The 13169-nt window shown below is 39.0% G+C and overlaps 1 protein-coding gene and 1 long non-coding RNA gene across 2 annotated transcripts in view; one reads left to right on the top strand and one right to left on the bottom strand.

The window, feature by feature from the left end:
* The first annotated feature begins 444 nt into the window (after positions 1-444).
* Positions 445-10230, top strand: LOC136845065 (uncharacterized). Its single transcript, XR_010855055.1, has 3 exons — positions 445-553; positions 5207-5297; positions 10093-10230. It is a non-coding gene; the product is annotated as an uncharacterized lncRNA (long non-coding RNA).
* Positions 9349-13169, bottom strand: part of INTS7 (Integrator complex subunit 7) — a 23273-nt gene continuing 19452 nt past the window's right edge. The window contains exon 19 of the mRNA XM_067114886.1: positions 9349-9696. Coding sequence (XP_066970987.1) covers positions 9415-9696 — 282 coding nt within the window. The 3' untranslated portion in view covers positions 9349-9414. The remainder of the gene's footprint in view (positions 9697-13169) is intronic.

Genomic DNA, 13169 nt, shown 5'->3' with positions numbered 1-13169 from the left:
TCACCCGTTTGCTATTGCAATGAATAGACGTACATTACATATAGTGAAGACAACCCCTTTTCCATACTTCAGACCAATATTATCGTATTAAATTTACCATTTCAGGAATACCTTTCGCATTCACTCAACGACCGAGCCATTTCCTTTCTGTCGTAAACGTCATGGTGAGATTATTCGAGAAATTTACCTTGATAATGAAAAAATTGTCGTTTTTTTCTATATTTTTAGTACCAGCCCCTCAGGGATGAAAATTAAAATTATAGGCAACAGACGGTGAATTTCTCAAATTATCTCACCAGTGCTGCGTTATATAAACCCTTTTCCATGTTGTTTAGCCAAAAAGTTATATCAATAAGTAATACCTTTACCAATATCCTTTTCCCAAATCATTGAAGACAGTGCACTCTTCCAGGGTCCTTGTTCGTCTACCTAATAAAGTTGAGTGTTTGAGCATCTTTGCAGGTGGTCGGTTATGTCCAGTTTTTCTTAAGAGGTGATGTTTTGTTTTACTTCATTCGTGGCCTCTGATTCGGGAATATACAGGAGTTTGGAGGTAAATGTTCAGTAAAAATAATCTAAATATAAATGTTTTGTGGGCCTAGGACAATTTTGAAAACAAAGTTTGTGCAAGGCTGAAAACTGACATTCCTAATTTTTAGGATGGCAAATGTCATTGTGATATTACTACACACTTTCGTGTCTCGCTAAATATATTAACCTTATGTTTTTCCCGATTGCCTATCCCGTGTTTTTAGCATTTTATGACCATCATTGATGGTGCAGTCAAACCCCCTTTTTTTTTTAAAATTTTTATTTTGATAAACTTGTTTTTTTTTGTGTTTTGAAGTGAACCAAAACGGTAATTGGAGGAATTTCCATGCCTGTTTTTACCTTTTAAACTTGTTTTTCTACACTTTTGTTCTGTACTGGTGTGCATCTGTTTGTTGTCGGCCAAGTGGAACCAAAATCTTACTTACTGTACTAAATACATGGTTTCTCAAAACATGGTGATTTGAATGATTTTAGTTTATTTCATCGCAAATGAATACTTATCCTTCCCGGCAATGATATATTGTATACAAAATTAATAAAACACGACTTGACCCTTCTCTCCATAGCTAATTTTCAGTAAACAGATTTTTGCCGTTGCTATGGAGAGGGGGTGCAGTATTGACAATTAATTTTTTAATTTTTTCATTTTGTAATGATATATTGTATACAAAATTAATTAACCTGTAATTAACCCCAGAAGTCCATCCAGCAAAACTGTTTCAGTAAACACATATTAGCTATGGAGGGGGATCTTCTGACAAGTCGTAATTTTATTAATTTTGTATACAGTATATCATTTGTGTTTCAAAATCATTCAAATCATCATAATCAACAGAAAAAGTGCATTTAATGTTTGTTAATGTCCATATGGGTACCATGGAATGTCCTCAGTGTTTAGTACTGGCCCAGGGGTACTAAACATACGTTAAAAGGACATTCCATTTGGAACCGTTCAACAAACAGATGTCTTGTGAAGACGTGATGGAAATTATCAAAACCCCTAAAAGTGTTAAAAAACCAATTGCAACCAAAAAAAAGGTTAAAACAGAGCTACTATATAGTTCTACCCCAAAATCTTATAACTGTACTAAATTATGGTCCCAAAAACATAAACCACAGATTAGCAGTAAGAAATATATTTGCTTCATGGCCATGACCACAAAACATTTTAAGAGGACAAAGATGTCACAAGGCCAATCAAAGATATACAACCTAACCTTACTTTCCATGACCTAAACCAGTATCCTTACTTACAGCAGGTGTAACGTAAACCAACCTAGGTCCTTACCTGGCTGGGTAGTATGAGGAAACCTAACCTGACATAAATTAGAATACTGTACTGGGCTGCTTCCTAACCTGACCTAGTGTGTTGTTTCCTTACCTGGTTAAGAAAACTTTGCCACCCTTCCCCCTCCCCAGAACCCTAAGTAGGCCACACCACAAGGTGTAGTAATAATGAGTGATAAATTTCCTGCCAAGGGCATGAACCTAACCTGTTCCGATTATTCATATATTTTATGTATTTTCTACCATTATTTTTTAAGCAGACCACTTTTTTTTTCCTTATATCTTAAAAATTAAGGGTGGACGCTGTTGGGAAGACAAGGACTTTTGGGTTGAGGTAAACCAAAAACAATTGACGTACACCATCAGTAATGGTCAGAAGTACACATATCACAAGTTGAGCTGTCTGAAAACTACATAGTTCATGAACATAATCAATAACAATGAAAAATGGAAAATATTAAGCATTAAGATATGGTAAAGATTATTACAGATATGCTGTACATCTTAGTGTAACCTTGACTTAGGTGCTTGGGGTCTTACTTGTTTGGGGGTTTTGCCTTTATAAGGCCTCTAACTAACCAGCCTAAGAGTGGTGCTAGAAATTAAGTAAAATACAGGTGTACATCCTAACGTAATTTAACCCAGGATACCAGGTTATACTTGGCAGGGGAGGATGGCTTGACCTCTCTGAAATCCCCAACCTACCTGACCTAGACAAGATAAATCATAATAGTGAAATAATGTACAGGTATGCATCTTAAACTAACTTAACCCAAGGCAGTGGGCTGCCTGGCGAGTAGGGGCCTTGTTCAGCCCCTCTTAACTTACTGGAAGTTACGTTTTGTTGGTCTTGTGCTTCTGTGTACAATATGTAATTAAGAAATGAGTAAAACAGGCTCAGTGATCACCATTAGGCTACCATGCAATTGTTACGAATCACAATTGTGCTCCTGGATGTATGGTTTAATGAAATGTCCAAACTGATCTTCCCCTTGGTGTTATAAGGTTTAGGTTTTTCATGTCCAATAGAAATGTTTTGCAAAAGTTATTCTACTAACCATACATGTCTGGCAAGTGAATTAAGCAGACAAGGCATCAGTTAGGTTTAATTTGTTTAACATTGTTTCCACTCTGTAGATTGATTAAAAGTTCAGTTGTTTGTATAGGAATACAAACCATTGACTTTTAGGTAGGAGTATTCATTAGTGTGAGCTTGAAACATTTCCTGACATGAAGTTAACAGCGCTTACGGCATTGTAACTTGATGCAACATCAAGTTACGGCACTGTAAGCGCCGTTAAAGTGCTGTTAATGGCAAAACACGACTTATGGCGGAAATTAACTTACAGCGCGGCACTGGAATGGATCCCCTGCCATAAATCGAGGACCTATTAATTGCCTGCAGATTCACGAGCCATGGAGTCAGTTGCTCCAGCAGCATGTGGCTTGACCTTTGGTTGAACACACTATGAATTTGCCATCAGTGGAGTCTCGTCTGCTGATGAGAGGATGAAGCTCTGGAGTTTGTTGTAAACCTATAGTCCAACTTTTTATCTTGAAGACTTGACCATAAGTATACACTTTTCAACAGGGAGGATGCCCACTCTGCAGAATGGATGGGTTTTGGGTTTCTCCTTACTCCTTCCAAAGAGTAAAGTTGGGGCAGCATTGAAGGGCATTGCAGCAAGGTCTTTAGGGATGGTTACACCTTTTATGCCCATCATAGGAAAGGCTCAGGTTATGCCTGGGTAAGTCCTTTCGGACAGTACAGCCTACCTTTCATGGCCTGTCATTCACCACATTCTGTACTCCAGTCAAGGCTTTTAGGATTTTTGGACTTGTCACTGTGGTCCCTCCTCACAACTACCATATAATCAGGGCATATTCTCCAGTGCACAATTTACTCCACTGTTTTGGCACTTCCTTGTCTAGGAGTAGTGCCTAACTTTTACAGACACCTTGTGGGTCTGTCTTTTTGAGAGGTAACAAAGTCCATTAAGCAACAAAAACCCTATATGTATTATAGCCTTCAGTAGATATCTGAAATTGAACAGCAATTCCACATAATTCCTAACCTAAACTAACCTGTACTGTACACCTAACATTCAGTTTAAGATTTTTAGTTGAAAATGTATGATATCTGAAATGGTAGCCAAACAAAAAACAATGATAGTAATGTAGCTGATAAGTACAGCAGAAGGCCATTAAGCTGAGGTCTGTAAGTTGAGGTGCTACTTATATGAAAAGTCGTTGCATAAATTTTCCCTTTCTGAAGATATTTATTCACACACGAGTCTCCCTTTGCGACCCCGGGAAATGACTTCACTGCAATAAAAAAAGCGAGGGAAACCATGGAAATGTAACTTTAAGCAATAAATGTTGTTCATATTTTAATGCAGTTGTGGAATGTTGATTTTAAATAGCAATGTAAGGGTGTTTGTAAAGCAGTGATTGGTATAAGACACAAAAATTACATTGTTATTTTATAGCACTGTTCATTTTCTTTATCATGCCATCCCATTACTACTCTAATAAAAATTGTGCTTTGTCGTAATTTACTCTTGACATTTCTTTATGGTAACTGGCATAAAGACTATTATTCTTTAAGTTATTCTTGAACAAAGATAATTTTCCAAAAAATATATAATAATTGCCTGAGGTGGATTTTGTTTGGACAAAAATGTTTTGCAGTAGGGAAAATATTTGAATTACACAGATTTTTACCCTTAGTTTTGTAGGTAATGTACCAGTGTTTTAGTTTTTGTCTTGTACATAAAACTGAATAAACTTAGCAAAACTTCAGTTGTAAATAAATGCAATACTGTACACATGTACTATGTTCAGTTGTAGAAATACTGAATTGTTAAGTGTAGCTCCTCAAGAATGTCAGTATACGTACTTACGCTGTTACTCACAAAATATGTCATTAAGCTATTAAGGAAAAGTGGTAAAAACCTCAAATTGAAAAGAGCAGAAACGTATCTGCCCATTATTCGCAGAAAATTCACCCATTCGCGGTATTTTTCACTGAGAAATATTCACTAATTGCTGTATTTTCAGATTTTTATGACTAAATGCACTTTTGTGATAAAACTATTAAAATACTCTGGTATAAGCATTTTTAGAGGGTTTTCTTGTGTTTAAACTATCAAAATAGGCAGTTCTAAGTGTTTTTAGAGGGGTTTTAAGTATGCGCGGGTTTTAGCTATTCGCGGGTGTGTGCGGTACACATCCCCCGTGAATACAGGGGGTTTACTGTACTTCCAAAACTGTTTGGAAGAAAAGATACTGAATGGAAATTAATTTTTATAGCTGCAAGGAATTATGAACAGTAGACTATTTTCTATCCTTTTCTCTCTTCACACAGGTCAACAATGGAGCAGATATCAGATAATCAGTTGGCAGCATTGCAGGGATGGTTGTAGTCAACTAGATGAGAATGGAGATATCTTAAGAAGGTAAATATGATGTGTTTTAGGATGATTGGCTAACTAAAACTATCCAGGAATCCTTTATAAAAATTTTCAGAAACGTTCTGCGCACAAACTTATTTTTATTGCCTTTCATCTGTACTGCAGATCCCAGTCACACCAACTTGTATTGGTCAAGAAGCCTTCACTGTGCATCCCTAAGCCTCCTAGTATGCCTTGAGAATGCCTCATACATTCTTGCTTACCAGGAGTGGGTTTGTGTAGAAAAAATTTTTGTAGTAAAAACTTTGTTTATAGTAACATTTATCATATATTGTCTGAATTGTAATTTGAGGGAGAGCGATATTAAGCAGGAGAGTGATGTAGGTGGACGGAGGGGAAGGAAGACAATAAGGTGAGATGTATTCTCCCTCCAAAGGAGCATTGTTGTCATTGTAAAGCAAAAGTCAGTTTCCAACAAGCAGCCTACTTAGATCTACGGGTAAAACAATCATTTTGAGTCTGCAGAAAAAATCAGAATAGTGCCAAACACCAGCAACATGTGTGAAGGTAGATACCACAGAGCAGACAACATTCAGTGTGATAGAAACATGAGGGATGATTTCATAAACATGGCCAACTGCAACAGTAGACACCAATGAGAAAACCTCCAGGAACTTGAGATTGATACAAGTAGATAAAATCTTTAGAAGGTAGAGTGGCATCTCCATGTCCCCACCCAAAGAATGGCATCAAGCTCAAAGTTACACTTAAAGGCTAATGAAGAGGGGCGAGAACAAAATGTTTGCCTTAATCTTGACCCAAGAAATATTCTCAAGCAAAACATTAACCTATAACTTGGGGTATAATCTATTGGAAGGAAAAGGAAATTTTGTTCGTTGGAACCAGAGATTTTTGATGGGCCATAAAGAGAAAAAGGGATATGAAGGGGGATAAACTCTTGAATATGTTTAAGATAAAAAACAACTGTATGTGCTGAACTAAAGAGAACATCTTGCTTGGAAGGTAAAGATAAGGTTGAATTGACAAAGGGAGTCACCTTTCGGTCACTGTAATCTGCCAATAAGTGTGAAAAATTTCTGAGAAAGGCAGTCTACTAAAATGGGAATAGAGGTTTTCAAGTGAGGGAATACCCTCTTCTTTACACAAACCAATGATTCTTTCCCTCTTGCTCAGATAAAATGTCACAGAAACCTCTGAAAAACCTCTTTCAGAGGCAACACTGGAAGATGAAGGGACTCAAAGTGACTGTGGAACTAGTGGAAGTTTGGCTGTTTCAGAAGAGATCTCCAGTCAAGTACACTTGGATTCTTGATGGCCAAGTCCAGGAGGTCTATTAATCACTTGTTCTGGTGCCAGAAAAGAGCAGTGAATTATCTGAGAGTCTGATGTGACTGGGAACTCCAGATCCTGGTACATCAACCTGAAGGGTGAAAAGGCTATCTGATACTGACAGCACTGTGGCTGTTGGCCACACCACTAGTTTTGACTGTAATGTGAGTGTTATTACACTTGACCAGCAGTATGTGCTACACTTGCCAGATTACCTTGCAGACGTTCATGTGGAGTAATGACTCCAGTGCAAGGTATGTAACAGCTCCAGCTGAAGGTACCTTCTACCTAGAATTGAATGTATGTCATGAACTTTGCTCCACTAATGACTTTATGTCCCTGTGCCCTTGCAAAGATCTTTACTGTCAAATGACACAGTGACTGAACATGTCCCCTGGGTTCCGAAGGTATGAAGTAGTGGTCATTTACTAGCATGACCTTGACACTGTAATGACAAGGATGTCATGGACGTTAGGAGACATAGGAAGATGGGTCCTAATTCCAGGATGTTGATATGCTGCTAAAATTTTTCAAGCAACCACAGACATTCACCCGGAGATAGGTGAGGTGGGGCCTCCAGCCTTGGGTTGACATATGTAGATAAAATATCACTGGGTCCAGCGTAACAAGAACAAACCTTCTCCACTTGCTGCCACCAGTGAAGATTATGCAGAATCCTGTCTGTGGCACCTGGAAGTTGTCCAATAAGTTGCACAAGCTACAATTAAAGGGAAGAGATGCTGAAATGGTTGTGGGGAAGAAACTGCTCTGTAAGAAGTTTCCAATAGCTATCTGCTGCTGCATTGCGTTGATCTGCCTCCCCAGACCCAAGTCCTGAGTGGAAGGGGTCAGATCAGACTTAAGGTTGACCTGCAAGTCCAAGCACCAGCAGCTAGTAGATGGGCTAGGCTAGGTAATGAGAGTTCCTCTTTGGTGAAGCCATAACCAGCCAGTCGTTGCTGATGAGGTGGCTGTAGTGTGTGGAGATAAAATATACACAACTAAACTACCAAGTTAGCACATCAGTGTATACATGATAGATGACAGCTCTATTTCAGGCTTTGAATCTAGTGTAACATTCAGAACATAAGGGTTTTGTAATATATTCAGACTCTTGCAGTTTAACAGAATCCATAAATAGGCTAATTATAATTCAATCATTCATTTATTTGTAAAGCTCAGGAGTAGCTTTTTCTCATTTTGTTGAAAAGGTCCATTTCTGCTGGATCCTAGCCTATGTTAGGATTCAGGGAAATGAGAAGGATGACAAATAGGGGAAAATGTTGCTCATAATAGTATATCAAGTGTAAGACCCATGTCATATATTTCAAGGAAATGGCAGTAGAGTCTCTCCTCTCCTAACCAACAATGAATATAAAAACCTAAGCAGCAATGCAACTTATTGGTTGTCTTCCTTCCAGACAGATAAGAAAAGCAAAATGGTTTCAAGTTGGTTGATCATTGGACATATTTGCCTAACCTATCAATATGGTATGGTGACCAACAATTGAGTGCTAAAATACAATGGAACTGCTATCTTAAGGGGGTAGTGTCACTACTGCATCTCATGCAGTACTCTGTAGGCATTACTAAAGTTTCTTCGCAGCGTACCTTCAGCCCCTAGCTGCAACCCCTTTTGTTCCTTTTACTGTACCTCCTTTCATAATCTCTTTTCTTCTATCTAACTTTTCACCCTCTCCTAACAATTGTTTCATTGTGTAACCGTGAGGTTTTCCTCCTGTTACACCTTTCAAAGCTTTTAGTCGATTTCCATTTTGGGTCTGAATGACCACATAGGTCCCAGTGTTGGGCCTCAGTCAAAATTCTATATTTGATTCATTGAAATTCAGGCACTCAATTTTTTCAAAATGGCATTAAGATTTTTAGATTAAAGCATTCATCACTTTTTCTCTAAATGGCATTAAGATTTTTAATGTAGTAGCCATGGCTATTCATTTGTAAAATTTTCATCACATTTTTCTCTGGTTTCTTAATGCAGAATCTCATTTATTTTCTTATAAACATAATGTTAATTGTATGAATGACTGAGAATAATGTGACTATTGAAAGTGAGATGCACAGTATAATGGTTTTATTTTGTAATGTTTCATGTTTTGTCATGATATTTAGCCATTTCATCATATAAAGTGTCAAGTGATCCTAATGTCTAGTGCCTGGGCTGTCCCTAAATTTCACACACCCATCCTTGAATCCTAACTGATATCTTGGATATTTCCCAAATAAATCTGACTAAGATATCTATATGTGCATCCCCGAAGATTTCAGTGACTTTAAATTCAGGTTAGTTTTATTTCAAGAGACTGCTTATGCATAAGACTAATTCAAGGTTAAGTTTTATTTCAAGAGACTGCTTATGCTTAAGACTAATTCAAGGTTGATAAAACCGAAAGGGGCTAGAGACTGCCGTTAGTTAATATTATCAGGAACAGAGCAGTTAAAATTTTCCACCAACGGATGAATAAACAAGTACTGTATCTTATTTACTGTATACTACTTTAACATTGCGCTTGATTTTGAATGTTTTATGCAACCCAGAGTTCTAGCGTTTTGTTTCACATCAGTTTGCAACAATCCCAGTGAACTTATGATCCCATTACTTTCTAGTAGGGGATTTCATTTAGACATTTTTAGTTTAGTTTGTCATATGAAGTAGCAGTAACATTTTTATAGGTCATAGAGCTTCATTTTTGGTCATTATCTTATTTGAGGGTAAATAATAACTGAATTTTAAAATAATTTTATAGTTCTTTGTAAAAATACATAATTTTAAATTTAGCATGTCGATTCCGAGTTATGGTAATCCAGGTCTTGGGATACTGAACTGCTGTGCAGGTGGTGCAGGAGGTCCACTCGTCCCCGGTGTGGGAGGTGGTAAAGTACTAACGCCGGGGGGAGGAATAGACGCCCCTTGTGCAGTAGGTGGAATGTACTGGCTTGGTGGTGCAGGCCTTGGAGCTTGTGGTACACTGGCCTTACTAGAAGGATCTTCCTGGGATCTAACGTTTAGTGTGTGTCTTGGGCCCGTTTGCCACGCATCGTCATTATCATCTGTCACCGATGTGTCTACACTCACCTGTTTTGTGAAAAGCATACGTTAATAATACATTTGCATTACGCTACATGCAAGTTTCATGTTACCCATTAATTCACAAAGTCCTAGGACAAACTAGAGCTGTTGTAAATTAACTGGGAAACATGCTTTCTTTAAAGGTAGAAAAGATAAATTACTGCTTTGAATGTTGATATTTTACATACTTTTATCACCATTCTTAGGTAAAGATCTATGTAAATCAGTTGTACTGTGTGAAATTGATGTGAGAATTTACAGTTATTCAACCTGTTTAAAATTGCAAAAGGCCATGAACTTTGTAGACTTGGTACATTAGAAGCAAAGTAGTCTTAGACTTGGTACATTAGAAGCAAAACAGTCTTAATCTGTGGATCTTATCACTTTTGTCTCTCATTACAGGTCAAGAGGAACTCTCTGGATGGATATGTCCAAAATTAAAAAGCTATTTCACAGCATCATCACCACAAAACATACACCTATGTTGTATTGTCCACTTCCACTTTTACTAGCTGCTGAATCCTTAATAAATGTACAATATCTCCTCACCAACGCTGCTTAGGTCAGATATGGAATAGCAGTCATTTGATGAAGAAATCCACAATGGCATAAGTGTAAATATATATTAAAAACATTGAAAACATGACATTTTAAATAAATTTGTATTTTTCATAACTAACCAACCATTGGTCTTAACATAAGGGAGGGACTCGTCAACCATCTTCATCCAAGAAAACTCCTCAGCAGTGACCCTTTCAGCCCCACTCTTCCAGGCCTGGGAGAGGAGGCAGAGGCAGGGCCAGGTGAGACTGACAGTAGGAAGGGCACTCCCCCACTCACTGCCATTGGTGGGGGAGGGGGGGGTGCCTAGCAAGCCATTGGGCGACTAGGCAGCAGTTCGAGGTAGAGACCTGGAGAGTAGATGTTCTCTGGGTGAGATATCTACTCGAAGGGCCCTTTAAGTTTCCTCTCCTACTCCCCGAGTGTCCACTTCACCAATCAACTTGTTCTCCAAGTTCAGCAAAACACCTAGCTCTTTGAGGCAAAGTCAAAAAGGAACCATGGAGACTGTGAAAGACTTATCTCTAAGATTTTACAGACGTGTCTTTCGGGTTCCCAAGGCTACAGGTGATTGGAAACCAGTAATAGACCTATCACCCTCAACCTCTTAATCAGAAAGACATGGTTCAAAATGGAAACACCTCGCACATTTCTTCAAGCCATCAGGGAGACAATTTCATGCTCACAATAAATCTGAAGGACACGTATTTCCAGATTCCAATACATCAATCTTCCTGACAGTCTCTGCTCCAGTCTGGGAGAGATAGTTTACCAACTTGAGGTTCTTTGCTTTGGTCTTTCAACTGCCCCACAAGTTTTCACCTTAATTTCAACATGGGCACATTCTCAAGGGATACAGATCTTAAGATACCTCAATGACTGGCTGGTGGTAGCAGATTCTCGGGTAAAGTTGACCTAACACAGGGACCCTCTTCAATTTTGTCATGGCTTAGGCATTGTGATAAATTTGGAAAAGTCATAGACCTCTTTACCTGGGTATGATGATAGACATGACAGCAGTGAGAGTATTCCCTTCAGAACAACAGCTAGAGAAGTTTAGGAACTTTGCCCATCTGTTCCTCCCCAAACAGAAGCAACCCTGCTCATCAGTGGCAGATCATTCTAGGTTTCCTGTCATCCTTAGAGAAGCTAGTCACTCACAGTCGAATACACATTCGATCCCTCCAATGGCGACTAAAGGAGTTTTGGTCCCATGCATAGAATCCTCCCGTTCCAAGTTCTGTTATCAGAAGAAGTGAGGAAAGACAGGAACCTGACTATAGGAGTGCCCCCTTCACTCTCCACCTGTAGAGATTCTACTGTTCTCAAGGGCTGGGAGCACACTTGGAAGATTTTTTTCACATCAGAAGTGTGGGATCACCAAGACAAACAGCTCCATATCAACATCCTGGAGTTGAAAGAAAGGGTAACAGGGCACTCTACATGGCACTAATGTCCAACAACACTACAGTGATAGCTTATGTCAACAAACTGGGGGGCTAGTGTCTCATCATCTTCACAACGACAGTACAACTGCACCAGTGGGCGGTCTCTCAATCAGTAGTTCTCTTGGCCAGATACATCCCAGGCAAGAAGAATGTGGCGGCAGACAAGCTGAGTTGTCGGGGTTAAGTTCCGGAACAGCGTGGTCACTGCATCAAGAAATGGCAGAAAGGCTTTTTCATCTGTGGGAAGGCCATCAATAGACCTATTTGCAGCAGGACACGACAAGAAAACTAGAGGTATTTTGTTCAGTCGTTCTAGCTCCCTGGGCCGTGGCAGAGGATGCCCTTCAACATCCTTGGGACAAACTAGACATCTATGCCTTTCCCCCGTTTGCCTTGTCCATCATGTCATCAATTTCCCAGAACCACAGGATTGACCCTTGTAGCTCCTATGTGACCTTGAAGAATGGTACCCCGATCTTCTAGCCTTACTGATAAAAGCACCGAGAGAGATTCCTCCTTGGTACAACCTTCTGTGTCAACCACACATCAAGAGATTTCACCAGTAAGTGGGGGCCCTTTCTCTTCACGGTTGGAGACTATCCAGTATCTTCTGCAAGCGAGAGGCTTTTCTCCCAAGAGCAGCAACTAAATGTCAGGCTACCTCAAGTGAGGTAACCATCAAAAACTAGCCAACCTCTTCAAGCGTGTAAAGTGGTGGTTCATCCAATGGGTCACTCCAATGATCGTCCAGACAGTTTGGGTGCTGTAACTTGGGATGCTGAAGGGCGTAACTTGGTTGCACTTAGCAACCCAAGTTGCAGGTGCCCAAGCTGATCTGGATGATTATAGGAGTGACCCAATGGATGAACCACCACTTAGACACTTGAGGAGGTTAGCTGGTTTTCTGTGGAGAACAATGGTATTACCTGAACTATGGAATTAGCTATCTTCAAATTACGACCAGTTTTCTTCTGTCAACAACACATTTTACATTATTTTTTCAAAACTTTGTACTTCAGCAGTGACTCTGAGAAGGAGAATTGGGTGGGTTCTCAAAAAATGAAAAAAGTTAAACCTATGGTTTGGAATACATTGTATGGTAGCAATGCTACATAAGAAGAATAAAAACACTTGAGAAAATCCCCTTTTTCTCTAACCTGGTACTTTCTTATTGCTTGATGTTACGTTTAGAGTAACATTCATAATATTGTAATAAAAAAAGTTACAATTGCAATTAGCAAAAACAAATTACTTTAGATGTGTTACATCTTCAAAGTGGTTACCATGTGCTGTGTGACACCACACCCAGCATTTCTGCAATGCATGGAAAGTTTCTTGTAAATATTGCACCAAGAATGTCAAGCACTATCCATGATTAACAGAGAACAACTTAACACATCAGAACAGCAACCCTTCTGGTTGAACTTCATGTTGGGGAATCTCTGAAGTTACAAGAGCAAAATCCATTTG

The sequence above is a fragment of the Macrobrachium rosenbergii genome, chromosome 13 (genome assembly GCF_040412425.1).
Source record: "Macrobrachium rosenbergii isolate ZJJX-2024 chromosome 13, ASM4041242v1, whole genome shotgun sequence".
Taxonomy (NCBI): Eukaryota; Metazoa; Arthropoda; class Malacostraca; order Decapoda; family Palaemonidae; genus Macrobrachium; species Macrobrachium rosenbergii.
The sequence above is the reverse complement of the archived record's forward strand: the minus strand, read 5'-3'. Positions and strand labels throughout refer to the sequence as shown.